Source organism: Neopsephotus bourkii, unplaced genomic scaffold (assembly GCF_033783945.1).
Source record: "Neopsephotus bourkii isolate Nb327-2 ecotype Australia unplaced genomic scaffold, CSIRO-AGI_Nbou_v1 NB_591, whole genome shotgun sequence".
In the NCBI taxonomy this organism is placed as follows: Eukaryota; Metazoa; Chordata; class Aves; order Psittaciformes; family Psittacidae; genus Neopsephotus; species Neopsephotus bourkii.
In genome coordinates, this window is record NW_026901092.1 from 166975 (window position 1) to 194586 (window position 27612).

The window sequence follows — 27612 nt, forward strand, 5'->3', positions numbered from 1 at the left end:
ACCTTTAATGATTGTGCATTTGTGATTGTGCATTTGAGAGGTAACATTGCTGAGAAGAGTAAATTATAAGCAGATGCTTTGTTAGAGAATAATGTACCAGCTGAATATTTATGTGCTCTGCAGGGGTAGTCATAGTCTTTGACTTATGGAGTACTAGCTGTACTCAGATACATCTTAGAAAAGATACAGTTTTTGCTGCTCCAGCACATAGCCAACTTCACAGGCTATTTAGCTTTGCTGCTTTTAGCTGCAGTTTCAGGGTTTAGTGACTTGAGAGCAGGATTTAACCACTTTCTTCTATTTGGCATTGTCTTCTCCTTAACTCTTTCACTAGAATGATACAGCAACAGGTCAGGGCCTGTTCTTTGATCAGAAGACCAGGTGACCCAGCACAGCTTGTGTCCATATACTTTTTTCTCCTGCAAAAGTAGGGTAGCATTATCCACTTCCATATTTCTTTCACAATGAGAAAGTCCCAGTAGCAGGAAAACTTAAGATTGACCTTTGTAGCTGTCATCCAGCTGAATGTAGGCCCAGACTGAGAAGTTTTTATGCAGTTCATTGCTAACAACATGAGGGGCACTCAGCTGTAGGTCTTGGTCACAAAGCTGTCCATGAAACTAAGTCTTTTCATCAATTCCCTTGCCCTCAACATGTATGTAGAAAATATACTCAGCTGGGTTTGGTAATTCTGGTAGAAGTTAGGCAGTCAGCCTAAGCCAGGGACCACTTACTTAACAAGAACAGCGGTAGTAAGAACAATAAAGAAGAAGGGGGTCTGCCGTCAATTACTTCATTACTTCTGGCTACCTGGTCTGATCACAACCTTGTCAGCTTATGTTTTTCAGATCCCCTTGTGAGAGCTTGTATCATCTTACATTTTTCTGAACAACTGTCTATCTTATCACATGGGCTCTGGAGGGAAGATTCCATAAATTTCCAGAATACTAGTATTTGCACTTATGAGCTTTGTCTCTTCAAAATCCAGAAAACTAACAGCTGTAAAACTAGCTAGAGCTATCAGATCACCATCATAATTCTAAAGAACTATACATAATATAAACTTTCTTTTTTTCCCTTCCAGAACATTCCCTGTCATGCCATTTCAATGGGTCAGGGCCAGGAAGTCCATGCAAGGCGCCTGTTACATCAGTGCATGCAAGATGGAGGATGGCTTCTTCTACAGAATTGTCACCTTGGCTTGGAGTTTCTTAGTGAATTAATGGACACCATCACAACAACAGAAACTATGAATGAACATTTCAGGACCTGGATCACTACAGAGGCTCACCCAGAGTTTCCCATTAATTTTTTACAGTCCTCTATCAAATTTACTAATGAGCCTCCTCAAGGTAGGAAAACATGCCTTTTGTCTAGTTTAGGGGCTTGGTCCACTCTCACACCCATCCTCCCTCCCATCACCATTCTCTGTTGTTTTGTTAGCTAAATACAGCACTGTGTAAGCCAGTCTGCGCTGTGTAAAGCATGACTCTTTTGGGGAGAAAATTGATTATTTTTTTTTTTGGAACAGAAATTGTTAGTAGTTTTGTTGTGTAGAACCTGTGGAGAATGACAGCTCAGTGGTGCTTTTTCTTAAGCTTAGAATACTCCATCACTCCCTTCTTTCTGTCCTGTTGGCCCCACCCAAGCATGCAGAGGAGGACCAGTCCTGTGCTCTAGAGGGTAAGGGAAAGGAAGGACACTGAACACCCAGCCCCAGCCTCCCAAGCTGTAGTATATAGCTGTGGCTGTTGCTTTTTATGTCATCTGGCACTGCTGACTGGAGACTGACCCCAGCATCTTGGTAATTGTCTGTTTAGTATTTGTGAGTTGTAACTGAATCACCCCTCAGCCTCAGGCACAGGCAAGACAGTTGATAACAACCCACACTGGATCTGAATACTGGGGTCTACTTAAGAACTGATGAGATTAGTTCATGCAGCACTGCATTATAAATATCAGAACCACCACCACCACTTTAAACTGACAGTTACTTTGACTTTGGAGCTGTCTTTGTTGTGTATTGATGGAAGGAAGCATCTGAGAAAAGAATCCAGGAGAAGCTTAGATTGGAAGTTTCTCTCGTACAGATTATGATTAGGGGTTTTATGGTACTTGCCTGTTTTGCACACTCACTTTCTCATGCTCCCAGCCTCCTGTATTGCATTCATTTCATCTTGATTTCCCTTCCCATTGGAGAGATCACTGCTGGCCCAGAAAGGTCAGAGAGAAAGTCATGTTGGTTTTGTATCAACTACTTGTAGCTGCTAGCCTTGGACATTACTGGCCTAGGTCCCTGGCCATCCCCTGGCATTTGCCTTGCATCTCCTCTACCTTGAGGATCTTTCCCCACTTTAACTCTTACACTTTAATGCTTTAACTCCCTTATCATTAAGTGTAATGCATTAATTTGCCTTTCTTGCCACTGATTTCAGTTAATGAAGTCAGTAGGAATATATAATTTTTACCCAAGGTCATATTTAATGCCTCAGTCATGTAAACCTTGTATTTCAGTATTCATCTTCCTTTGAACATTAGTATCATGCCTACAAAATGCCTCATCGTGTGAAAGACATCCTGTTTGAAGTATATATACTCAACTTTCAAGAGCAGTTAGCAGCTCTTTATTGTACTGTCACCCCCTCCTTATAATTCAAATGATAATACCCTATAACTCCAAGAGGTCACTTTATAAGTCATGTTAAAGCCAATTTACAGCTTGCATTTGGTAATAGAAATATGCTTAGTGTAACAGTTTAAGTCAGGATGAAATATACACAGTTTTAGTTTTCTGATACTGTCTAGCCGCATTGGTAGCACAATGTGATGAGCCGCTTCTGCTTGATTACTTTGTTTAGGTTTTGGAGCTCTCTGTCAATACCCTTATAATATTTTGAAAAGCTATTTGTTTGAATATTGTTCTTCTGAAGGATCTTTGTGAAGTAGGAAAGAAACAAAAGGGCTTTTATTGTGTCATAGGAAGTATGATGTCTTGGACAATCTCTTTACTGCACTTGAAATCTGTTTTCTTATACTTGTGTTAAGTTGATTAGATGAAAAATATCCTAAGAGGGACCTGGTGTCAGTAACTCATGCTTGGTGTTGTCTGCCAAAGGCAGACAATGCTTCAGTAACACTGCCTGAAAACATCTGGGAATAGTGGGACTTATATATTCTATAGAAGCTAAGATTGTATGTCCGCCTAAACCTGTTCCTGGTATATGAAATGTCAGTGCTCAAACAAATCTCCACGAGTATTAGTATTTCCACTATGAATTTAGGTTCTCATCTCATCAGGTTGGTGCGTGCATGCCAGTTTGAGAAGGTGCAGTTTGAAATTGTTATAGGAATGAAATTTAAATAAAATTGTCTTTGGTAGAATTAAAATCTCATATTTAAATTTTTAAACACAGATTCTTGGATATTCAGTGCTATATTTCATATGACTTCAGATGGTTTTGATTGCCATATACTTGTTGAATAGTTATGTTTATATTTTAGTTGTTATTGGTTGCATTTGGAATATGATTACATAACTGTAATTCCTTCCAGACTCATGAACTTCATTTGGTGTGTTGTCTATCTGAAACAAAATGTAACCGAACTTTGCCTGCTTTGATCAGATGAACAGATAATTGATTCAAAGAGATCGTTTGAAGCTATAAATAAGATGATACTGTAAATTGGAATAGAGAAATCTGCTTAAGAGAAGTTGAATTTATGGGTTCCATATATTTTTTCTCATATATTACATTTTTATACTTACTTTTTAGGTGTGAAAGCTGGCTTAAAACGAACATACTCAGCTGTTACTCAGGATCACCTAGAAGTGAGCAACATGCCACAGTGGAAACCATTGCTATATGCTGTAGCATTTCTTCACACAACTGTTCAGGTTTAAAAATACATTTCTTTACTTCTGTCATAAAGCCATGTGTCATTTATTAATGCACCATGTTACTAAATGAAAAACATGTTTAAATGGAAATCCTGTGTTGGTAAAATTAATGCAAGTAAAGTAAGAAAGAAAACAACACACCTCTATTGCTACAACTGTATTAGAACTATGCTCATGTGGATCTTATACCTCCAACAGGGATGGTATTACAGAGGGGAAAACAGTCAACAATTAGTGTACTGTTTTTTTAAAGTCTTTGGACATTGCTGTGTGATCTGTCTTTCAACTAACTCTGTTTGTGCTAATATTTTAAATCATAAAAGCTCATTAAAGAAATTTACAGCTTGGGTTGGAAAACCATAGTCTTAAAACTGCTGCTTTCACCGTGAGAAGGGCTAAGAGCATGAATATAATTCCTTCATATGCTGAAACTTGTAGGAAGAAATGAAGATGAAAGATGTTTTTGAGTCTTGCCTTTCAGGATTTCCATTTAAAATAGTGATTTATGGATTAACCACAACTTTACAACGTTGTATTGCTAATTTTTTCAATATACTTAGTTTATATTTGGTGCCTAGTTAATTTATCCCTCTGGCACCCATGCACTGATACACTGTGGTCCAATGGAAGCCTGTGTTATGCTTGTCTTTGGCCCATCACTTCTTTTTTGGTGGAGATGAAGAATGTTTAAATACCAGATATTACCCTAACAACCACATACTGCCAGTTGCATCTGTAAGAGGTTCAGAAGCTGTTTTTTCAGGTCACATATGCACTATGCAGAGACATCAGTGGTATGAATATGACTATTCCGTAGGAGGACCACAGACAATGATCATCGCTGAATGAGTTTGGACATCCTTTCCTAAAACAGTAGCTTCATGTTTTGAATTGAAAAACTGTAGTTCCATACTCACATATCGGCTGGACTTAAAATTTTTCTTTGTGGAAATGTTAATGTTCCTATTGTTTGTTCATATGTCTCCACTGGTGATGACAAATGAAGAGATATTCAACTACTAGATAATTAATCAAGCATTTAGCCTTGTGTATTTTAAGAGAAGAATCTTTTTCTTTTTTTTTTTTTTGAGTATGGTAAAATACAGTCTCAGCTGGCCTACTGCATTTTTAGCATATTTCATTTATTATTCCTCACTTAATGTTTTCTTGACAATTACTACCAAGCAGCCTTTCACCTTTATCTGTTTTACAGGAAAGACGAAAGTTTGGTCCATTGGGATGGAATATTCCTTATGAGTTCAATCAGGCAGACTTCGCAGCCAGCGTGCAATTTGTTCAGAATCATTTGGATGACATGGATATTAAGCGTGGGGTGAACTGGAGCTGTGTTCGCTATATGCTTGGAGAAGTACAGTATGGTGGCCGTGTAACTGATGACCTTGACAAAGCACTGCTGAATACATATGCAAGAGTGTGGTTTGGAGAGCATATGTTTGCCGAAAATTTTTGTTTCTACAAAGATTATGTTATTCCAAAAGGGAAAACGGTTGAAGACTATCTCCAGTACATAGAGCAATTGCCAGTGACTGATACACCTGAGGTGAAGTATTTCAATATATTAAAGGGGTTTCTGTTAGGTAAAGAATTTGATCAGGTGTATTTTCCAGCATCATGAATCATAGAATCATAGAACCGTTAGGGCTGGAAAGGACCTTAAGATCATCAAGTTCCAGGCAGACCAGTATAGGGGGTATCTAATATATATCTGCTGACTAGGGAGAAGAAGGTGAGGTCTTCTTCAAAGAATTGGAAGAAGTCTCACATTCACAGGCCCTGGTCCTCATGGAAGACTTCAAAGACCCTAGTTTTCTGCTGGAAGGGTGACACAGCAGGGTTCAACCAATCTAGGAGTTTTCTTCAGTACATTAATGACAACTTCCTGGCACAGGTAACTGAGAAGCCAATAAAAAAAGGCACTTGGCTGGACCTGGTACTTATAAGCAAGGAAGAACTGGTCAGGAATGTGAAATCACTGACTGCAGTGATCATTGGTGGAGTTCAGGATCCTATGAAGAAGGAGTAGGGTAAAATTAGGAGCACAGCCCTGGATTTCAGGAAAGTGGACTTGAACCTCAGCAGAGATTTCTTCCAGGCTTGACAGAATCCTATGGGATATGGCCCTCAAGAGAAAGGAGGTCGGGAGAGCTGGTGTATATTTGGGGATTACCTGCTCCAAGTTTAAGGAAGGTCCATTCCAACAAGTAGAAAACCAAAGGCAGTATGAGGCCCAAATGGAAGAACAAGTAGCTCCCAGCTGAATTCAGATGTAAAAAGGAAGGTACAAGATGCAGAAGCAGGGGCAAGTAACTCAGCAAGAGTATAGAACTACTGTCCAATCTTGCAGAGGTTTAGGAAAGCCAAGGCCAAAGTGGAGCTGAATTTGTTGAGGAATGAGAAGGGCATCAAGAAAGGATTTTACAAGTATGTAAACTAAAAATATGACTTAGGAAAATACGGGTCCATTGCTGAATGGGACAGAACTAGTTTAAAAGGCTCAATGCCTTCTTTGCCTTAATATTTACCAGTAAAACTGGCCTCCAGGAATCAAGGCCCCCGAGATAAAGAGTCTAGAACAAGGAACTTACCCCTAGTGGAGGAGGACCAGGTTAGGGAGCATTTAAACAAACTGAACATATGCAAGTTCATGGTATTTGGTGGGTGTTACCCATGAGTGCTGAGGGAGCTGGCTAATATCATTGTCAGGCCACTCCTGATTACCTTTAAATGGTCATGGTGACTGCAAGGGGTTCCTGAAGAACGGAAATATCACTCCAGTCTTCAAGAAGGGAAGAAGGAAGACCTGGAGGTCTACAGGCTGGCCAGCCTCACCTCAGTCTCTGGGGAGGTGCTGGAGAAAATCCTCTTGAAAAACATTTCCAAACAGAGGAGGGACAAGCAGGTTATTGAAAGTAGCCAGCATGGATTTGTGAAGGAGAAATTATGCTTAACCAACCAGTCAGCTTTATTCAATGAGGTGAACAGCTTGGTGAGTGAGGGAAGAGCAGTGGATGTTTTTTGCCTTGGCTTTAGTAAGTGCTCTGACACCAACTCCCATAACAACTTCATAGTCTAACAAAGTATGGGTTAAGTAAGTGTCATATGACACATATCTGTCATATGAAGAAAGGCTGAGAGAACCTGGGCTCTATAGCCTGGAGAAGAGGAAGCTCAGACAGGATCTTATAAATGTTTATAAATACCTGTTGGGAAGGTGTAAAGATGGTGCCAGTGTCTTTTCAATGGTAGCCAGTGAAAGGATAAGAGGCACTGGGCATAAATTAAAAACCAGGAAATTCCACCTGGCATCAATAAAACACTTTTTTACAGTGAAGGTGGTCAAGCACTAGAAGAGGTTTCCTTGAGAGGTTGTGGAGTCTCAGTCTTTGTAGGTATTAAAATCCCAACTTGACACTGTGCTAGACAGCCTGCTTGAGTGGGTCATTTGGATTATACAGCCCTCAGAAGTCCCTTCCAAACTAAACTATTTTGTGATTTTGTAAATATGTGTGGGATCGATCAGACATGAACTGAGAAATAATGAAAATAAAAAATCCATATGGTCTCATTTTGTTATAATTGGGAGATTATTCCATTTTGACAACAGGAAGAACTGAATATTGCCAGGAATTGGTGGGGTACAGTGCAGGGCAAACCATGGCAATCAGTGTGTATACCACAACATTAACTGGAGGACTGCAACTTTCTAGTACAGGCACACGTGATGAAGTTACTTAAAGTTGAAACAGAAGTGAATGCTCTGGATTTCTCTCTCATTGCTATTAAGCTGATAAATGCCTTTAGAAGTAAGTTCTATTAAAATTAAATAGGACTGGACAGAAAAGAAGAAAAGGGTTTCTGTTACTAGTAATGTGCTGGATGAGAGGGTAAGAAGTTTCCAAGGTCATAAAATAAACTTGAAAAGTCTTGTATCTTTGAAGGAAGTGAAAGCAGAACCCAAGGGTATTTGTGCTGGCAACAATGCACCTTTACCAAGTGAGGGCAAATGCAGCCAAGATAATTCATCAGTGAGGTCTATCTGAGCCCAGCTCATTAACTGGTTCCTATCATTGTATGAGCCTTGACTCATGTACCTGCTTTTCTAAGCACTTGGGAACCTATCTCACAGTGCTGCAATGTATTTTTATTTTGATGCCTCTAAAAAATCTGTATGTATGGTTTGATTCAGGGGAATTTTACATTTGACTTTCATGTAAATAGCATCAAGTCCAGGAGAAACATCTGTTTCTCCTTCACATTTTCACAGGGTAGGAAGAAAGCTAAAACTTTCTTCTGTCCTTCCAAAATCTTTCAGAATTGCTCATGGAAACCTGTAACCTTTTAATCTCCCAGTTTTCTTTGTGCCACAAAGGACATTGTGCTAGTCAAAACAGTGTATCTTTGTTCCCTCACTTTTTCCATTTTTGGTTAAGGAAGGACTGAATAAGTCTGATATCTGTATCCTTGCTCTTTTGATGCGATGTCAACCTCTGATCAGAATAATCACTGACTTCTGAAGACAGCTATTGAACTCAGTGTATTGGGTACGTGTGGCAAGGTTTTGGTAGCAGGGGCTACAGGAGCGGCTTCTGTGAGAAGCTGGCAGAAGCTTTCCCTGTGTTCAATAGAGCCAAAGCCAGCTGGGTCCAAGATGGACCCACCACTGGCCTATGCCAAGCCCATCAGCGATGGTGGTGGTGACTGACTCTGGGGTATCATAGTTAAAAGGAAAGAATCTCACCTGTGCAGCAGCAATTGCAGCCAGAGAGAGGAGTGAGAACGTGTGAAAGAAACAGCCCAGCAGGCACCAAGGTCAGTGCAGAAAGGAGGGCAGGAGATGCTCCATGTGCCAGAGCAGAGATTCCCCTGCAGCCTGTGGTGCAGCTGAATCCAGCCAGGATCAACCAACAATCAACACTCAGCAATCCCTTCAAAAATTATTTTGATTTCAGAATGGTATGGAGCTTTAGCAAGTGGTTTTGAAGATTTATCAGGCTGGAAAAAAAAAATCTTGAAAGGCAGAATCTGACGTCCTCCTTTTAATGAAAATTCCCAGGGATTTTGAATCAAAAAGAATGAGAGATTTGATTCTTGATTAATATACAGGACATCCAGGACACTGGTGCACTTGCTGCTTTGCTATTCTGGGTTCTTTGTTCTTATTCCTTCATACATAGCTTGCATAAAAACATGAAACCAGACTTGTCTCCCATGTAATATCCCTGTCTTTGGTAATGTTATTGCAGTTTTAAAGTTAGCCATTGGACTAGCACTGCAATTCACATTCACAATAGCAGAAATTTTTAATGTTTCTAATTTGGGCTGTAGCATTGTCATGAAATCTGCTAGAGGAAAACCAAACCAACCCTTATTGTGCAAGAGCAAATGGAGAAAAGAGTGTATCTTCAAATGTGTATTTCATTCCATATAGAATATGAGAGTCTAATAAAGGCACTTTTTACAGCTCTAAATATTTGGGTTCAGTACATCACTGTGTGTAAAACATGTTAAATCTTACTTGGAATCTGATTCTGTGCTAGTTGTAGCAACACCTCTTACATGCTGTATTAGGCCTGTACTGTGTTCTCTGTGCTGTTGTGTAAGGGTCAGGTCCACAGCTACTGTAAATCAGTGCAGCTTTGCTGGCTTTGACACATATACAGCCACTTATATCCCTTGTCTCTGGGTTTCTAGATTTGCAAGCATAACAGTATTACATATAACCCTTTTTATTCTGTCCTCAGAGTATGTAAATATTGGTCACTACAAGTGTCTTCTTGTAATATACCAATTCTACTGTAAAATACGAAAACTGTGAAAGAGCAGATTGCTTGCCTTTGGTACTCAGTTTGAGATCAGTGTCAGATCAGTGGTTTAAAGTGTGTAAGAGATAGTTGATAGCTATAATTAAATGAGGGCTTGTGAAATTAGTCAAAGTACAATTCCTCCCGGAGAAGAGTTGCAGTTGTCAACCTGACAATTATAGACTTACTGATATTTCAGTGGAACTTTTTGGGAAAGCTATTATTACTCAGACAAAGGGCAGCTTTGCAGTAATTCTGTGTTAGCTGTATCTTAAATAAAACAATTCAATTTCAGAAGAAAGGGAAGTAAGGAAAAATAAGGGAGACTTCAACCAAAACCAGCTAAACAATAAAATAGCCAAAATACATCACCAGTCATAAAATCTTCAGGTACTTTGAATATGGGCAGTGTTTTATATTGTCTTTTATATTGTGCTGCATGCCTTATAAGCCTAAGAGACTGCGTAAACCAAAATGTGTTAGGAGTGGTAACTGCTGTGATTATGAGGGGCATCTACGTGGTAGTAGTAGATGGTACAATAGCAATAGATCTGTAGAGGCAAAGAGCTAGTGGTGAGGGTTGAGTGTCCACATAGAACATGTTTCCAACAAGCTCTAGCCTGAACCAGTAGAAAGGAATCAGTTTGTTACCCCCGATAGAACTCCACAGCATGATCCAAAGACTGCTATGTGAAGATAATCAAGATCAGTTAAACCCCCCCACTCATATGAATGAAAATGCTATTATATATGTAGCCTATCTTCACATTTTTTGTGTAATTTGGGTTTGGTTCTTGGCCTGTTTAATGGATGTACTTCCACTGACCTATTCATATTTGTTGTTTTGTAAAGCTGAGGGTTTTCTTCTTTGTTTACCCATTTTCATGCTTGCTTTCATGGATATAATTTTATAAGGAAAATAGCTTTTTTTTTTTTCCTTTTTTTCCCCCTCTTTTACTTTAAGGTATTTGGACTTCACCCTAATGCAGATATAACTTACCAGACTAACCTGGCTAATGAGACATTAAGTACAATAGTGAGCATCCAGCCTAAAGACAGCAGCGCTGGAGGAGGGGAAACCCGAGAAGCAGTGGTACAGCGTCTTGCTGATGAGATGCTAGAGAAGTTACCTTCAGATTATAACCCTCATGAGGTATATGCTGGTTTGTAGATGCAGATGTTTTATGTATGTATGTATATGTTTTATGAGTTTTATTGTACTTCTTAAATTTAACTGGCAAATATTTTAAAAAGCTCTTAAAGTTACACATAGTGCTTTATAAGTCTGTTTTGGTTTATTATCTAAAATATTCTTACAACTGAGACATATATTTCAAGTGCCCTAGTCCACTTAGTTAGTCACCTTAACTCAAAGAGCCATTAGAGACTTCAGAAAGTTCTTGCCCTCCTTTGTAGCTTAGAGAATGACACTGGTGCTTCTTTCTGAAGGATGGGTGATATTATAGTGGTTACAGCTTTCAATTTACCTACTCTTATTATGATACCACCATTATGAATAATGGATTCTATCACTGACCTTTTCATGTCCAGGCTTTTTGAAGTTTGAGTCATAACAGATATATTTGTCAATGTTTTCTTGCTTTTTTTTTGTTTTTTATTAACAGTCCCATAAAATGGAAAAATCCAGCATAAAGGACTCTTGCATCAGTTTATAAGTAGGTTGTGGTGTCTTGCTATGTGTTTCATGAACAGTAACTGTTGAAAACCCATCATTTCCATGATTCTATTACTTACAATTCTTTTTTTGTACTGACAGTACTTTTTTTTTCCTGGTTGTAGTCCAAGCTTGTAAAATATACATTATGGAGTATTGCAGCTTGTTATGTTATACTTTATTTTCTCCTCTGGCCAACTTAGAAAGTCCACTTACATTATAACCAATAGTCTTAGGGCCCTGGCTATATGTCCTGTCTTCTGTTCTAATATGCATCTCAGATTTAATATGTCTTATATAAGTAGCCTCTTTTGTACTGTCATAATTCAACACAGAACTTCTCTTTTCATTCCTCTTTGGCAAGCTACTTAAAATTTGTAGCTTTTTTGGTGAGGTTTACTCACAGCTTTTTCCATATCACTTTTTGTCCATCCGTCCCTGCTTGTGTCTCTGTTTTTCGCTTGTTTATTGAGTGATTCTCAGCAATAGTATATAAATCATTTATTTGTAGAACTTGATTTGGAATGGAGTCAGTTTTCTACTTTTCACATTATTATTTAATAGTAAATAAATATTAGAAATAGCAAATAAAATGAAGTATAGTAAGTATAATGACACTTAATTACTAAGTGTTGAGCTATTTTTTTTTCAATATATTTCCTAAATCCTCCAAAGGAGTATGTATCTTTATTCTCTTGTTATATTGCAAATTTTTTTCCTCCTGAAGTACTTATTATACTTAAAAGACATCAAAAATATTGGACTTTATATTGTAACCAAAGGGTATTTTTGCCTTCAGGTTTTAGCCCCGGGAAATTTGTGCAGCCTTGTAAAACGTACACACACTTGTTTAAGCCAAATTTCACTTCTAAAAGATTTGAATAAATAGTGTTTTTCTCTGGCATTTCTTCTGTCTAAGCTTGGTTTCAGGCACTCTCATTCCTTCTTGGTTTATTCACTCAGGATGTCGATACAAAAGACACATAGTAGGCCTCCCCTTCTCAGTCACTTCCTTGAGTGTCTTTGTTTTGGAGACAATTGGTTATGGAGCCAGGAGCTGTAGTGAAGGACAAAGAGACTAGACGGTTTATTTTGGAAGTTCCACCCTGCACTCATAACTTGCCTCTATTTTGCTAATCTATTTGGGTACAGTACATACTTTTCCATGTGACTTTATTAAAAAATCACCACCAATCATTTTCATTGCTGTTTCACTCTCATCTGGTAGTATGACAAGCTATTATCTTTTCTAATGATCTGCCAATCATACATGCTGGTTTTAATTTTCTTATAAGTAATTGTCTTTATAATGATGCTCACAATTAGTTCTTTGTTTCTGTGCCACCTTTCTGACCTTCAAGGAAATTTCTTTTGCTTGACAGTTGTTCTGTCATGATTCAAGTAAGGAGATTCATGTTTGTACAGGACAAACCTATATTAGGTATCAAAACTTTGCATCAGCTTCCCTCCTACCCCCAGCTGTTCTTACAGGCACAGTCAGAGGATGTCCTGTTGGATCTGCTTTCTCCCTTTGTATCACTTGTAAATGTATTTTGAGCTCAGGATGTAAGTTTGATTCATTCTGTTATTGATCGTGTAGATACCATCTCTTCCTGGTTAGTTCTAGTTTTCTCAGACCGTGAACATCTTGATCTGTGTACTACACTTCTTTGTTTAATCACACCACTCTACTCACATGCTGTTTCTTCAGTCCCCATTACTGATGTATGACATGGTATTTTTCCACTAAACAACCCAAAAATTATGCTTTGTTTCCATGTCATGGTAGTCTTCCTTTGCTCTGAGTATCTACAGAACATCTTCTGGTAATTTTCCAGCAGTTTATTATTGGTAATAATGTGTTACCTCGGTACATCATTTTGGCTGTGTCAGCTGCACTTCGACTTCACATTGTAACTCTGCAGTGTTTGGCACTATTTCCTGATTCTTCAGTATTTCCCTTGTCATCTTGCCTAATGCATTTACCTTTTCTCTCATTCTCTGGAACTTAGTACTTGTTTGGGTCTTTCCCAATGCTTTCTTTGTTGGAGGGGAATTTCTCTTTTCTGCTGCTAGTGCCTAATTCCAACCCTTTGTGGCAGGGCCAGTTGTTTATGGGCCAGGAGTGTGGCTACATCTGCACAATAAGTGAAAAATCTCTATCAATCAAATGTGTTTCTCGTCTGAACTGGAGATCTGATATTCTGGTATCTCTTAGAAGGGGCAGAGATGGCAGGAGTAAGCTGTAAGGAAAGCTACACTTTAAAATACAAGTTTGCATAAATTGGCAATCTAAAATCTAAAATTCCCAAAGAGAAAAAATAATATTATGTTCCTAAGATATAACCAATAATTTCATTAGTCAGAGCAGAGAAGAAGGGAGAGTTTAGATGGTCTCTGAGGGAAGAAACAACAGAATTTAGCAGAAGGTGCAATATAATAAGCAAATGAAATTAAGTTTGCAAGTATAAAGAGTGAAATGGATTATGTAATTACTTCCTGTGATGTCTGGAAAAAAGCGAATGAGTTCTGTGTTTTGTCAATTTAAGTCAACATTTGGTCATTCAGTGCATTATTGCCTATGCTCAGCACATTATTACCTAGTAGATCAGTTTAACAATCCTGAAACGAATAAAACTAATACACTAAATTGTAAGACACTGAAGGAATGTGTCAAAAAGAGTTCCTATGCATGTCTCGTTGGATAAGAGCAGTAAAAAGAAAAACATTCATTAGTCTTAGCAGTGCAGCTTGGGTTTGCTTTTAGAAGAATACTGTTCTCCAGTAAGGCAATGACATGGTAGTCTTTGGAAATCCAGCTATAAAGATTCTGTCAGTGAAGAAAAGGGGAAAAAAAAAATTAGGAAGCAAATGAGGGTAATTAGAAGCAAATACTCTTTGGGAAAGTGTCAGGTACCTTTGCTATCTTTGACCAGTTCTTGTAGATTCCTTTAGAAAGCATGGAGTGAATTTGCTCAGCGTTAAAACCTCAGCAGTCTAGGTTAGGGACAGTTGGTACTGAAAACAAGTATTTGCTGACATTCAGAGCTCCTGATTGTACTTTCTTTGATGCAGTGTAAATCCAGAGAAAATTCAGGCTGTCACAACCTTCATTTCTCAATTACTAGCCTTTGGCAATAACTTTGGAACCAACAACTTTCAAAACAAGGCAACCATTTTATCCCATTATATATGTTTCTTTTGCTGTATTCTTGTAATGCTTCCTCTTACCAGTCAAATAATTGACTTGGTGTCTACCCAAAAGACTATAAAAAAAACAAGTAACCTTTGCATGCTTTATCAGTCTGCAGTTTGACACAGGTGATGGAAAAGCTAAATAAACCTTCCTCCTGACCTAAAACTGTCTTCATTTTTCTCATTCCAAAGGTAGAGGCAGAGAAAGAATTCTTCTTTCATGACCCTTTTTGCTTCTGGGTCTTGCCTCACAGGTAACAAAGATATTAGTGGTAAAATGATTAGGTCCAGTCAGTCCATGTGAGTGAGGACAGATGCAAGAATAAATGTCAGCTTAATAAATGTCACAGACAGAGGTTTATAATGAAATTTATCCTTGTAGCTTGAAAAACAGCTCATCCTATTGCTGGGCAGCACTGAAAAGTGGGCTTTATGGAATTAGTATATTGATCACAGAAAGGCTATTTTGATTAGTGAGTCTTGTCTTTAGAGGATTTTTTCTGTCACCCAGTATCCATCTCTTTATATCATAATAAGTACAGCACTGGAAGTAAGTAATCTGATTGCTTGATAAGACTACTAATACAAAAACAGTTAATCATGACTCAGAGCTGATATTTAATACTAATCTTTAACAGAAAGATTTCCAAGAAAGGCAGTATGCTACAGCTAGAGAATCTCACTGCAGATCAGGATTGATTTGTATACAATAAGGTAGGAAGTATGTCGGGGGGGGGGGTGTCAGTTTTCATATCTGTTTATGCTTGGTCCTCCAGGCTGAGTGCTGTGAACATATCTAGGATAGATTAGCAGATGTCTGTGTTACTAGTTCACTCCATTATTCAAAAAATTACAGGTATTTTTGTAGGTACATAAAAACAAATCAGAAGAATGTTTTAATTCTGAGAATTCACTAGATTAGCTAATTGTACAATAAGCAGTACAGTAATACTTTAGAATATTGATTTTACCTGTTTTCTGTAGATTCATAAATATCAGTATTTTGGAAACTGTCCCCTTTAACAACATCTTCTGTACAATTTTCCTCAAATGGTGGAAATTCTTCCTCTAAATAATCCCAAAACGAACTTTGTAGACTAGAAAAAAAAGTGTATTTCCTTTTTAAAGGATAAAATGCATGACCTATATTCTGTATCATTTTCTTCTTACTAATGGCATGCACTAGATTTCTAAGTATTCTGAAAAAAAACCCTCTTTTTTTTTGCCTTTTTTTGACGAGGGAGAATTAGCAATTCTTGTAAAATTTTCAGAAAGCAGAAACTTTCCCTGGATTTTGAATTAAAAAACTCAGAGTGCATAATTGTGTAAATTGTCCAAATAGAATTTATTGTCTCAGCTCTAGTCTCATGATAGCTGATTATAGTGGGTTTTCTCACTTTTACAGGAAGAAACACATTAACTCAGTCTGTAAAATGAACTGTCACACTGCAAAGCATTACCATAATTAGCTGGCACCTATTTCTTGGACATTCTGTCTAACAAACTCATGGGTCCTTATGATTAAAATATGATGAATAACCTTGCTGATAGCTGTCTCCCAAGGAGAATAGCATGAAAAGCTGAAAAAGAGTATTTTATTTGGCTTAGAGTCGAAACTTCAGAATTAGAAATTGTCAACCCATTTACTTATTTATACTGGTAATGATAACTGCTTGACTGCCATATTATATTCATCCTGCAGAAACTTGTTATTCAGTGTAATAATAAGATATTTAGTAATGTTTACTATGTGCATATAAGGTATAGTATGTAATGTATACAATGAGATGTATGTCTGGAAAAACACAAAGCAAAATCCAGTGGACTTCTGGCCTTGATGAAATAGCACTCATTATACCAAATCTTGCGGTATCTAGCTATCTGCTACTTGGCTGCAGTAGAATTCCAGTGATAAATTGATCTTTGAAAGAATAGATTGTCTAATTCTTTCTTCATCTTTTGTTAGCAAGAGCAAGTATGCTCTTGAATTACTTCAGTAAACTGATCCTACGGTCAGCTTTTTCATGATAAACTAATGTCCATGTATGTATTTGGATTTAGGATCCTATTTTACTGTTTGAGATCTATTTTTGTTCCAGAGTCCCCCAGAATTTCACCTGCAGAGAAAGGAGTGACTATGGCATATAGCAAATATCAGGGTTCAGGCTTCTTTAGTGTGAAATATTATATATGTGGCTGGGTGGGAGTGAATAAAGAGAGGCTGCCATTAGTTTTCCAAAAGCCAAGTCATAGGGAAGAAAGATGATTGAAAGTCTTAAAAGTCAAGAATTCTAGTACTGTGTGAGGTATAGGCACCATGATTTCGGCAGGTGCCAGTACCTCTCTCATGCACCACTGAGTACACTGATCTTTGGTATACATGGAGCATACAGTGTATGTCTGAAACATATTACACATGCATCATGTGCTAAAATGAGATAGGGAATGTTTTGCTATCATTGCTGTGACGTATTCCTAAGTAACACAGACAACTGATTCTATTTTGAAAATGTTCTCTGTTGCATATGAGTGAAACTGTTACCCTTAAAAGTTGAGGACAAAAGCTTCTACCTACAAAATGGTGCACATAATGGTTAACAGAATCCTGTGGCATCTTATCCTGCTGATCTTGCCTCTCTAGTAATGTGTCCATGATCACTTTGTCTTATGAGTGATTCATGCTATTTAAAGAAGCAGCTTTTATATATCATTGTGCTTCTTAAGTTGAACTCCATTTGTAACTCTATTTTAACTCAGCAGGGCAAGCAGAGATGAGAAGGTTCACCTAGCATGATTTGGAAATATAAAGAAGTTACCATCAAACAGTTTTGTCCAGCGTGTGGTTGGGGAGGGGGAGGGGATTAAGATCCAAAACCCTGCAGCCTAACAAGGACAGAAGCAACTGCTGTGTCCCTTCAAAAAAGAGGGAACTTTCCCTCCTTAGAACGATGGAGGAGCTCCTTTTGGTAAGCTAATGAGTCACAGTGTGCTAAATCTTATAGTTGGCACAGGACTTTTATGGCCATCTGTTACATAAAAGTTTCTTAGGAATTACATGATACAATAGAAAAACATCCTTTTGCTTTCAAAAATTACTGCATAGGAACCAAATTAAATTTTATAATTATTGCACTATTCTTGTTTAGGTGAAAGCCCAACTTGAAAAGATGGGAGCTATGCAGCCCATAAACATATTTCTCCGTCAAGAAATTGACCGAATGCAACATGTTTTATCAAGAGTTCGAACTACACTGACTGATCTCAAATTGGCTATCGATGGTAAGTTACAATGTTAAAAATCATACTAATTAAGTTCCAATATTTATAAATAATGCTTGCTTATACTATATAACTAAATAAACATTTCCCCTCCTTTCCTTCATTTCTACCTCTTTCTCTTTTGTTCTTTCCCTCTCCCAGCTTTTCTTTTCTTCACTGTCTTTATCATATGACCACTAATTCTAGCCCTTAAAGTCTCCTGTCTGCACCTCTGAGGGACATTCCACCTTGATTTATTCTGTCTGCATGTGCTTCGTGTCCCACAGCATTACTACACTTTTGTGATTCTCTCTAGGATCTCTACAGAGCTCAGAGGAGCTGAATTGCGTGATTAAGTCCACAAGTCATATGCCAGAGTCATTTATGAAATTGAACTGAGACATAATTATATAGAACAAGGTAGAAGCATTGCTGATAAGTAATTGAGGGAACTCAGGAGGCCAGGTGGTAAAGATTCTAATTTAAGGTGAGATTTGCAATGTTTTTGAAACTGGTTATTCCAAATAGGATGTCTGTAAATAGAAGATGAAGTGAGTGGGAGTGCCACTCAAGAGAGTGATATGGCCCTTCTTTTAGCCGTCACTGGACGTAGGCAATAGCATTCTGTATCTCTCAGAGACAGAAGTATCTGGCTGAAAGTGAGCAGTGGTGAATGTAGTTAAATCAAGAGTACAGGCAACTAGAAGCAGATGGAATATTTGATCAGAAAAAGAATGAGGAAAAAGAAGGGATAATAGTGTTACTGTCAGCTTTTTATTTTCATTTCCCATTTTGCTCATCTGAAAGAGCTGAAATTTCCAGTAAGGAAAGTATACTGTTGCTGAGCTAAGCTTCTTGAATTAACAGTAAATGAAAATGAAGCAGAAACAGTTCAGTTCCACTGATTAAGATCTCACTCAAGTCTGCTGTTCTCCAGCAGAGAGGCAGAAAATATCTGTAACAGCTAACTGTCCCCACAGGGAGAAATTCTGAGTGCCTCACAACTGGTCTACTCTGAAATAGGTGACACCAGTACTGCAATCTCTCTTACTGGTATTTTCCAGTCTTTTGACAATAAGATTTTCATGAAGGGAGATTTTTTTTTTAAATTTGTAATTTTGTTACATAAGAATAAAAAGGGATTTTATTTTTTTTCCTATCATTTTTATGGTACACCAGGACAACTATGCATGCTTCAGAAACATCATGCCTATAATCTGAATGTAGGAAAGAGGTTCATAAATGTGCCTGAGGCCGATCAGCTTCCATATCCTGTAATAACCTCTGCAAAGATCAAGCTGGAAGAAACGATTGTCCCCTGTTTTCAGTATTGAGCTGAAAGGTGCCTTATATATGTGCATAGAATCCCTTTTCAAGTAAACTAAAATAATGCTTTCCATCCAAGAAGGCATTAATCTTTCCTTGATTGTGACAGATGTATCTAAAGTCTCAAAATGTACAGTGTTTTGCAGAGGGGTGGATGAGTGACATAATTTATTTGCATTTAGCATTCGGTTCCACAGTGGGCACAGTCCTCTACCAAGTGTCTAATCATGTTAATGCCATAACTTTTGTGCAATCCTCTAAAATAGAATAATTTTCTTAGGGGCAGGTGAGTTATATATAGTGAAAATTTGCTCTGAAAACAAAACTGGATGTATAGTTAACAACAATTAATGGCTTCTGACGGTTTCATTTTACATCGAGCACATGTGGTAGACCATTAATTAGGGGATGGGAACAACATTTAGTCACTCTCTCTTGTCTCAGCAAAGGGGAAAACCCAAAACTCTCTCATACTAGATTGTCTCCCAAAACTAGTCAACTGCAATCTCAGGCCATCAAGGTGCTCCTTTTTCTTTACAATGAGGTAAAGTAATCTGCCTGCTCAAAAAGGTTGTGTGAATTTTGATATCTGCCTTGGTCATGCCCTTGGCCCCGGCTTTAGGAACCTGTTAAAGCTTGAGTATCCACTTATAAAAAAATCTAATTTTTCAAACAAATTTTGTGTTTAAGGATATAGCAGTTGTTCATGTTGTACCATGTAACTTTGTGAAAGGAGGTCTGAATATCTGATTCTGCATTTTGGATGTGAATTGATGGACCTTGTCATTTTGCTGTTGCTCACTGAATTGGATATGAAAGAATATAAAGCCCTCCCCAGTGAGAGCCCATATGCAGCTGAACATGAGGGATGTTGAGAGAAATAGCAGAGCCAGTTTTGTCCATCTATCCAGAGGGCGGATTAAGCAGTGTTAAGCAGTGGGAGGGGTGAGGGTGCTCAGCATATGATCATGTTTGTTGGCAGCCATGCCCCACAAGCCGGCATCTCTACCAATAAACTTTGCTGCCTGGAGGGATACTTTTTTTGGATCAAATTCTAATAATTAGATTGTAGCTGCACTTTGTACTCTCAGTTATGTGCAACCATTAGTTCTGTTTTAATTACTTATTGATTGCCCAGAATTTATTTCACAGTTGGTATAATACAGAGCTTCACATAAATCAGAAAACAGCAATGATTATTGTTCTCTCAAGTGACCTAAATAGAGCCTATGTTCCAAATAGAGAAATCTGCTTAGAAAAAAGAAGCAGTAGGACATGGGACTTGAACCAAACCTCCAGATCCTAATGGGTTATGAACATCAGTTCTTGAGCCCCTGGCAGAAGGTGACCATATCCTATGTAGGGAAGTATATGAACTCCTATGTATTTGCATTATCTTCCTCCTGTGGAATCATGGAGGCCTCTGGCACAGAATACTAGTACCACAGCTGTTTGTTGGAGAGTGGGCACTTCAACCCCCCTCTCCTACTAATGAAGATAGTGTCTTTAAATGCAGTAAAATCTAATGAGCTGTTCAGCTATTCCTAGTCTCTTAGAGTTTGTTTGAATATAAGGTAACTGAAGGTGTCCTATCTGTGGGATTGGGGGTGTTCTCTTTATTTCACCACACACTGAAGTAGGTGTGGTAAGTATTTAAATGCCACCCTGTTGTGTCTTCTATTGGCAAAGAAAGTGAGAAGATAGATTCTGTGGGTGTTATCCCAAGTGCCCCTTGGGTGGCTTCCATGAACCTCAGCAGTGGAGTGTGCATGTAGTAGGACTGAAAGTGGATATCAAATACTTTGCGATGAAAATAAGCACAGCTTTTCATTTGGTTTTATTGCCTCATTTTTTAACCTGTTTAGCAATCTGTCCAAGGGCTTTCTTAACTCATTTATTTATATATAGATTCTTCCTTTGGTCACAAAACTGCATCAACTTGGCATTTGTTTCTGGTACCTTATACCTTTGTGTTTTCAAACTAATCCTTTAGAACTGCCTACTGCATGAACAAGTGAAGGCTCTACAAGAAACCTGGAATGTGTTATCCTTTCATGTCGTGTATGTGCCACATGGTCACAAGAACTCCCACTGCTATTCATGCAGTACTTGCAGAGTTAGGAGAGAGAAGTTCTTTTCCTGTTAACATATATTCTGAGAATAGAGCAATCCCTCTAAAAGCTTTTGCATGTCTTGTAGCGTGTAAAGATTTGTTTCCACAGGCCCGGAGTATCTGTTTCTTACATTTTTCTTAGTACTTGCAAGACAAGTACCTGCAGAAGACATAAGCCGTAAGAGCAACATAGAAGGCAAAATAAGTGGATCAATATGAATATCTACTTCAGAAGTCATGACGGCATTTGTCATGGAGAAACTTTACCAGGCTTAAGCAAACTTTTCACTGGAATTGTAATATGACATCCCTCACGTTACAACACTAGCATATTTTCATGCATGTAATTCACACCATACATAACCTAGATGCCAGGACTTGGGGGGGGGGGGGAATCACAGACTACTCTCAAACTACAGTGGGCAGTGGGCAATCAGAGCTTTTGGAATAATAGGGTCAGGAACAAGGATATTACTAAGGGAAGATGGGGCTTTGCTATTTGCTCTTTTTTTTTTACCCGCAGATATGTATACCATGTGTGTGTTCTTTAAATGATGTATAAATTATATGCATGAAAAGGCATTAAAATTAATACACTAGCACATTTCAGGTATAGGTTTATGCCAGGTTGAGAAGTGTGAGAAAATGCAGGTAAGACTATCGAAAGAGAAGGTATTAGGGAGCAAAAATTTGTGCATTTTTCTATGTGTTTCTAATTTTTTTTAACTTTATGATTAAGATTGAATAATAGCTGTTAATAACAAAGCCTTGAGGAATACTGGAGCATTTCACTAGTTTCTGTACGTTTCAGTCATTGATTTGCTACCTTATTAAAGCTATTTTATTACCTGCTTTTATACCCTTGTCATCCTTATATTGCATTGCTAACCAGCATGTTGGTCTTGGGTGTTTCCTTATTGTCATTCATATAATATGTTGAAACGCCCAGAACTTCATGTGAATGTGAGGTAGCATATAGCTAGTTCTACACACATAGTAGGAATCACTTAGAATTCCTATGTCATCTACACAAACTCATGCATTAAGCCCCTGAAAGAATGAGGTAAAGATTCACTTTTTTTTTTTTTTCCAAGTCAGGATATCATGGTCTTGACAATAGTGTTTACATCCTGTTGCTGCAAAGAATTTCTCTTACTGTACGTAGCACCTTACAAGAGGGATATAAGTGCACTCCAAAAGAGGTAGCTGATAATTTATTCTGTCTAAACTATGTGGTGAAAAACTGAAGCTCAGGAAACTAGTCTTGCCAGAGTACAGAGGGTGCTAATTTCCCATGAAGGGAAGGAGTATGGACTCATTCCCACTGGCAGGCTAAGGTATGTTTTGACTTGTAATGCTTTCAGACTGGTAACACCAATAAAATTTTAGTTTGGCCTACTCATGATTGTAATAAACTTCTGGACTGAAAAATCTTGGGCTCTTACTAATTCTTAGAGTGTGTGTGTGTGGAAGGCTTGTAGGGATCATCTCTGTATTCCATTTTTGGATGAGGATTTTGTTTACTTCTCATCCTGATAAGAATGCCAGAATGTCTCCTGTTGCTTTTTACAACGTATGGCATGTTATTTCTGGACTTCTTAATAACTGTTTTGTATGCTTGCCATGATGCTGGCTAGGAAAACTGTTTAGAAACACACACTGCACATTTAGGACAAACTACAGAGAATAGTTTACCTGCTCAAGGTAGTGACTTGTTACTTTAGCTCAAGGTAGTGACTTGTATTACTTTTGGGGAGTTTTGAAGTTTCATCTTCAAATTATTCCTTTAAAGTTTTTGTTTTCAGTCCTTTGTTGGGTGCAGCCAAGTGCATTTAGAAGTGGAGCTGATAAACTTTCAGAACAATTTGCAAGGTTACTTTCAAATTGCCTTCTTACTGACTGCAGGAATTAGCTATTGCAGAGAATCTGTGTGCTTTTCTATGTGAAAAAGTGCATGCTACTCAAGTTTTTCAGTTCCTTTCATCTCTTCTGACTTGAAGAATTAAATCAGAAGATTCTGCACCAGAAAAAGAAAGTGGGAAGCAAACAGAAATCAGAACAGGGGCAAAGGTTAAGTGCAGCTGGAGAGAATACCAGAGTCCACAGGTAAAAATGGAGAGAGTGCTGTGTGCTGCAGGGCTAGGCTGTCTGATTTATTCACTGTTCTGGAGACCAGGAGTAAAAGGAGGTGATAAATTGATGAGGGCCGGAGGATTAAAACAGCAACGTGAAGTTAAATGAGCTTCTGAGAACTTCCTGGGAATCACCTCTAAATGCTGAAGTGCCCAAGTGCTGCCTGTGAAGAAAGAAGGAAATACCCAGAGAAATTCCTGAAGCAAAGAAGTTGACTTCTTTCAGTAAAGCACTGGTGGTATCTATTCTGAGATAGCAGAAACATCCTAAGGCTTGCAAAAAAAAAGATCAAGTTTTAGGTATGGGGAAACATACATTAGCTTTTATCGGTTTTATCTAGTATTCTGTATACCTTGTACCTTTGGGTGGAAAAGTAAATCATGCTTTGGGGAAAGCACAAACAAGTTATCTGTTGACATAAAGCAGAAAGGGAGAAAAGCTGATGAAGTTACAAGCAAGATGGGATTTTCTTTTCAACATGTTCGATGATGAACAGGTTGTTAAGCTTATTGGTGGAGGCAAGGAGTGACTCGTTGAATAACAAAACTGGTTGCTTGGGAGGTAAACTTGAGCAGGGATTAAAGGCTGAAAAGATCAACTTCTGTAGTTGCAACTGTGACAGTCAAGAATGGATTGATGCTTTCACTGAGCTTTTCCTCTGTGTACTGTTAAAGCTAGCTCAAGAGACTCATTGTCTAACAAGTATTGTCATCAAGGGGTAATCGACAGTCCTATTATAATGATGTCAGCTATAGGCAAACTGTAGTTGATGGAAAAAACTAGCTACTTCTCATTTAATTTGTATCCTCTGTAATTATTCTGGTTTTTCTAGATTCACATCCATGCCTGCGGGAAGAGGACCACTCCTTTTGGATTTTTTTAGGTTGAGGCTTTTTTGGTTCATGGTGGAGTTTAGGGTCCTTCTTTTGTTCCTAACTTTATCCACTCATTGAAATGAAATATGCAAGCTTGCTAGTCCAGATACAGGCTTTCCTAAATGTGCAATTAAAAATTTAGACCCAGATTTTACAAATTCCACAGTTTTCAGATTCAGCTTGTGGTAGGTATGGTAGTAAGAAGGGGCAATGCCCTGATGTAGTCCATTCAAGGCATTATATCTATTGAATGAACCACCCTAAAACCAGATCCATTTGAAAGAACAGACTATTTACATTAATTAACAATAAAACCGAGTTATCATCAGAACTGAATAGCTTTATTTGGCTTACTCACTACACAGCAATTGGATACATTTTGATGTGGTTTAGAAGTGAGGCAGTATAAATCTAGGGCAATGAAAAAGGGGAATCCTGATTTCGAAACTGTGCATACTGTGCAAACGGTATGTCTATAGTACGTACTATTTTTGAAGCATGGAAATACCCTGATGTCTTTAACTGACCTGACCTTTCATCAGTCATTTTCTGATGAGCTTTGTTCCATTCAAGAAAGGGAATATCACAAAGTAAACCCCAAAATAACCAAGTTATAAACAACTGGCCTGTCTGATTCATAGAACATTCAAGCCTGTCATGTTAAGTTCATAGGACATTCAGTCTCTTCATATGATAACCAGTGCTCCGAGCTTCTCAGAAGTTAAATATGAGAAGCCTATGATTGTGCTGCTCATTCAGTTTATCAAATGTAGTTTTTCAAACACTTGTATCACCTTTCTTCAGAAAGGTGCTACTGTTTTTCTCATGTGTTACTGATTTCTGACAATTATTTTATTTTATTTTATTATTTTTCTTTTTATGAGAGTATTTTAGCTGCAGGAATGCATCCCAACGCCCACAAATGTCATTTAGTGCTGAAATTCAAGCACTGTATGCCTACTGCCAGAGATGACACCCACTCACTAGGAATATTTATGCGGCTACATGGGCAAGGCCAGAACTGAACATACCTCATCCTCAAGAACACTCTGGCTTAGTGTTCTCAGCAGCTGCTCTGAGTCATAGCGGGCAGACATCCTAAGAGATTTCACTATGCTTTGGGTCAGAGACTAGTTGTATCTCCCTAATTTAAAAGCTCCAGCCTGCCCACAAAAACAGAGGAGTACATGTAGCTCTCTCCTGATTCTTGTTGCAGGAGCAAGTTGGCCTCATCAGCCTGAAAACAAGGAAGAACCAGAGATTAAAGGGTTCTTTTTTTGCTTAGTTTGGATGGTAATGATCCCCAGGGCTCAAACAAGACTCTCTTCACTTGTTTTCTGCCCACCCTACCGTTGCTCCAACTTGAAACCAAAGTGTATTGCATGACTTTTTTTCTGCCTCCAGATCATGAATAAAGTGTATGATGTAATATTGCAATACTCTAGGCAAAGGGGAGGTGACACAGAAGTCACGGAGTGACTTCTTAAATGTCGGTGCTCTTGGTTGTGTGTTACAGTGATTTATACCCAAAAAGCAGGTTTATTAATTGTGTTATAATAGACTCTCAGCCATACCAAAACATGATTCTGAACCTGACTATGAAGCCATTACAGAGAGTGTGGGACAGGCAGTATTTTTTACTTGCAGTTTTGCAAAAGTTGCTGATTTTTTCATAGCATTTATTGCACAAAAAGAGGTGCATATAAATGAGAGCAGGTCATTAGCATTCATGCTAGAAGAAATTGAAGCCTTTTTGGCATTGATTGATATATAGTAGAAAGTACCAAATTTGCACAAAATGTTATACAAGCTTGTAGGTTGGCTGCTATATTCTTCTAAATTAAAAGCTGGTGTTTGGTTTCTGGATATTATTCTTCTTCCCCTGAACTGGGGACCTGCCAAATTCAATGAAAGGAAGGGATGTGAAATGCTTACCTATTTCAGGCCACATTTCCTTCCAGGGGTACGTTTAGATGGGTCATTGCAGTTGTTTGCAGTCACCTAGAGCACTTCCCTTTCCTTTACATGTTTTGTGGTAGAAGCCACCTAATTCTGTTTGGTATCTCCTGTGGCCCTTATGGCAATTACAGCAGCTGTGTGTATAATGGTACATTGAACATGGGTATTACATGAATGTTTAATCAGAATGGAAGCTTCCAGAAAAGCTTCTATATGCAAATGAGGCACAGCCATATGCCAGATCTCAGTGCTACTGAGAATGCAAACTGACAAGATATAGGAACTTCTGGCACATGGAATGGTGAGTGTCACTGAAAACATAGTCTTCATAAATGTCAGTATTTTAATGGACACAACAGTCCTATTCATGGAATATGTGAGTACACACTGTCACTACCCTCCCCCCCAGAAAATAATTCTGGCCTCTAGCTTTATTCTACGTACCGCTTTCCCACTGAGATTCTTGCTAATGGAAATGTACAAAGTTATCTATCATTAATAACAGTGAATTTCCTGAATCATTGTCAGTTACATGCTTAAGATATAGATGAGTTACACAGTGTATCTCTATCATTGATCATGTATGTAGGAACCATTAAAATATATTAAAGAGTTTTAAATGATTAATCACATTCCAAACACTGAGTGAATATAATGAGTATAAATAATGTGTATGAGGGAAAAGGAACTGTTTAAAAAACCCACTTTATTTCTGATCAAAATAACAGACGAAATATCATTTATCTTGTCACCTTTAGCTTTGAATCAAGTTTGAGCGAATTAAGTGCAAACTGATAAGACTTTAGTGCAACAGGTGTGCAATTAAAGCAGAACAAAAGAGGATTTATTAGATTCAGAATGTCGGTTGGGAGTTTTAATTGCCCCTGCAAGCTAGGGGAAAGTTCATTCTGAATGTTTTACTTTCTCTTTCAGGAACCATAATTATGTCAGAAGAATTGCAAGATGCTTTAGATAATATGTATGATGCTAGAATTCCAAAACTATGGTTTAGGATTTCCTGGGAGTCGGCTACTTTAGGATTTTGGTTTACTGAGCTTCTTGAAAGAAACCAGCAGTTCAGCAGCTGGCTGCGGGATGGCCGACCAAACCAGTTCTGGATAGCAGGATTCTTTAATCCACAGGTAAGATTGCCAGATCAGTCTTTCTAACTAACTCCTATGTAACAGTTAAATTAAACCCTGAGAGAATTTCAAGCTGACTCAATCGTGACTATCTGAAGTGTAATCTAAATTCTATTTTTAGCATAAATGCAGGTTAAATTAATATCAACATCTACTAAAAATTTTTGCTAGACCAAAATAATTTTACTGAAATAATGGAATTCATCTTCTGGTTGC

General features: G+C 38.0%; 1 protein-coding gene across 1 annotated transcript in view; it reads left to right on the forward strand.

Moving 5' to 3' along the window:
• Positions 1–27612, forward strand: part of LOC133211254 (dynein axonemal heavy chain 5-like) — a 156472-nt gene that overhangs the window by 120979 nt on the left and 7881 nt on the right. The window contains exons 70-75 of the mRNA XM_061351450.1: positions 1085–1352; positions 3774–3895; positions 5112–5459; positions 10685–10873; positions 17737–17869; positions 27188–27396. Of these exons, the coding sequence (XP_061207434.1) occupies positions 1085–1352; positions 3774–3895; positions 5112–5459; positions 10685–10873; positions 17737–17869; positions 27188–27396 (1269 nt within the window). The remainder of the gene's footprint in view (positions 1–1084; positions 1353–3773; positions 3896–5111; positions 5460–10684; positions 10874–17736; positions 17870–27187; positions 27397–27612) is intronic.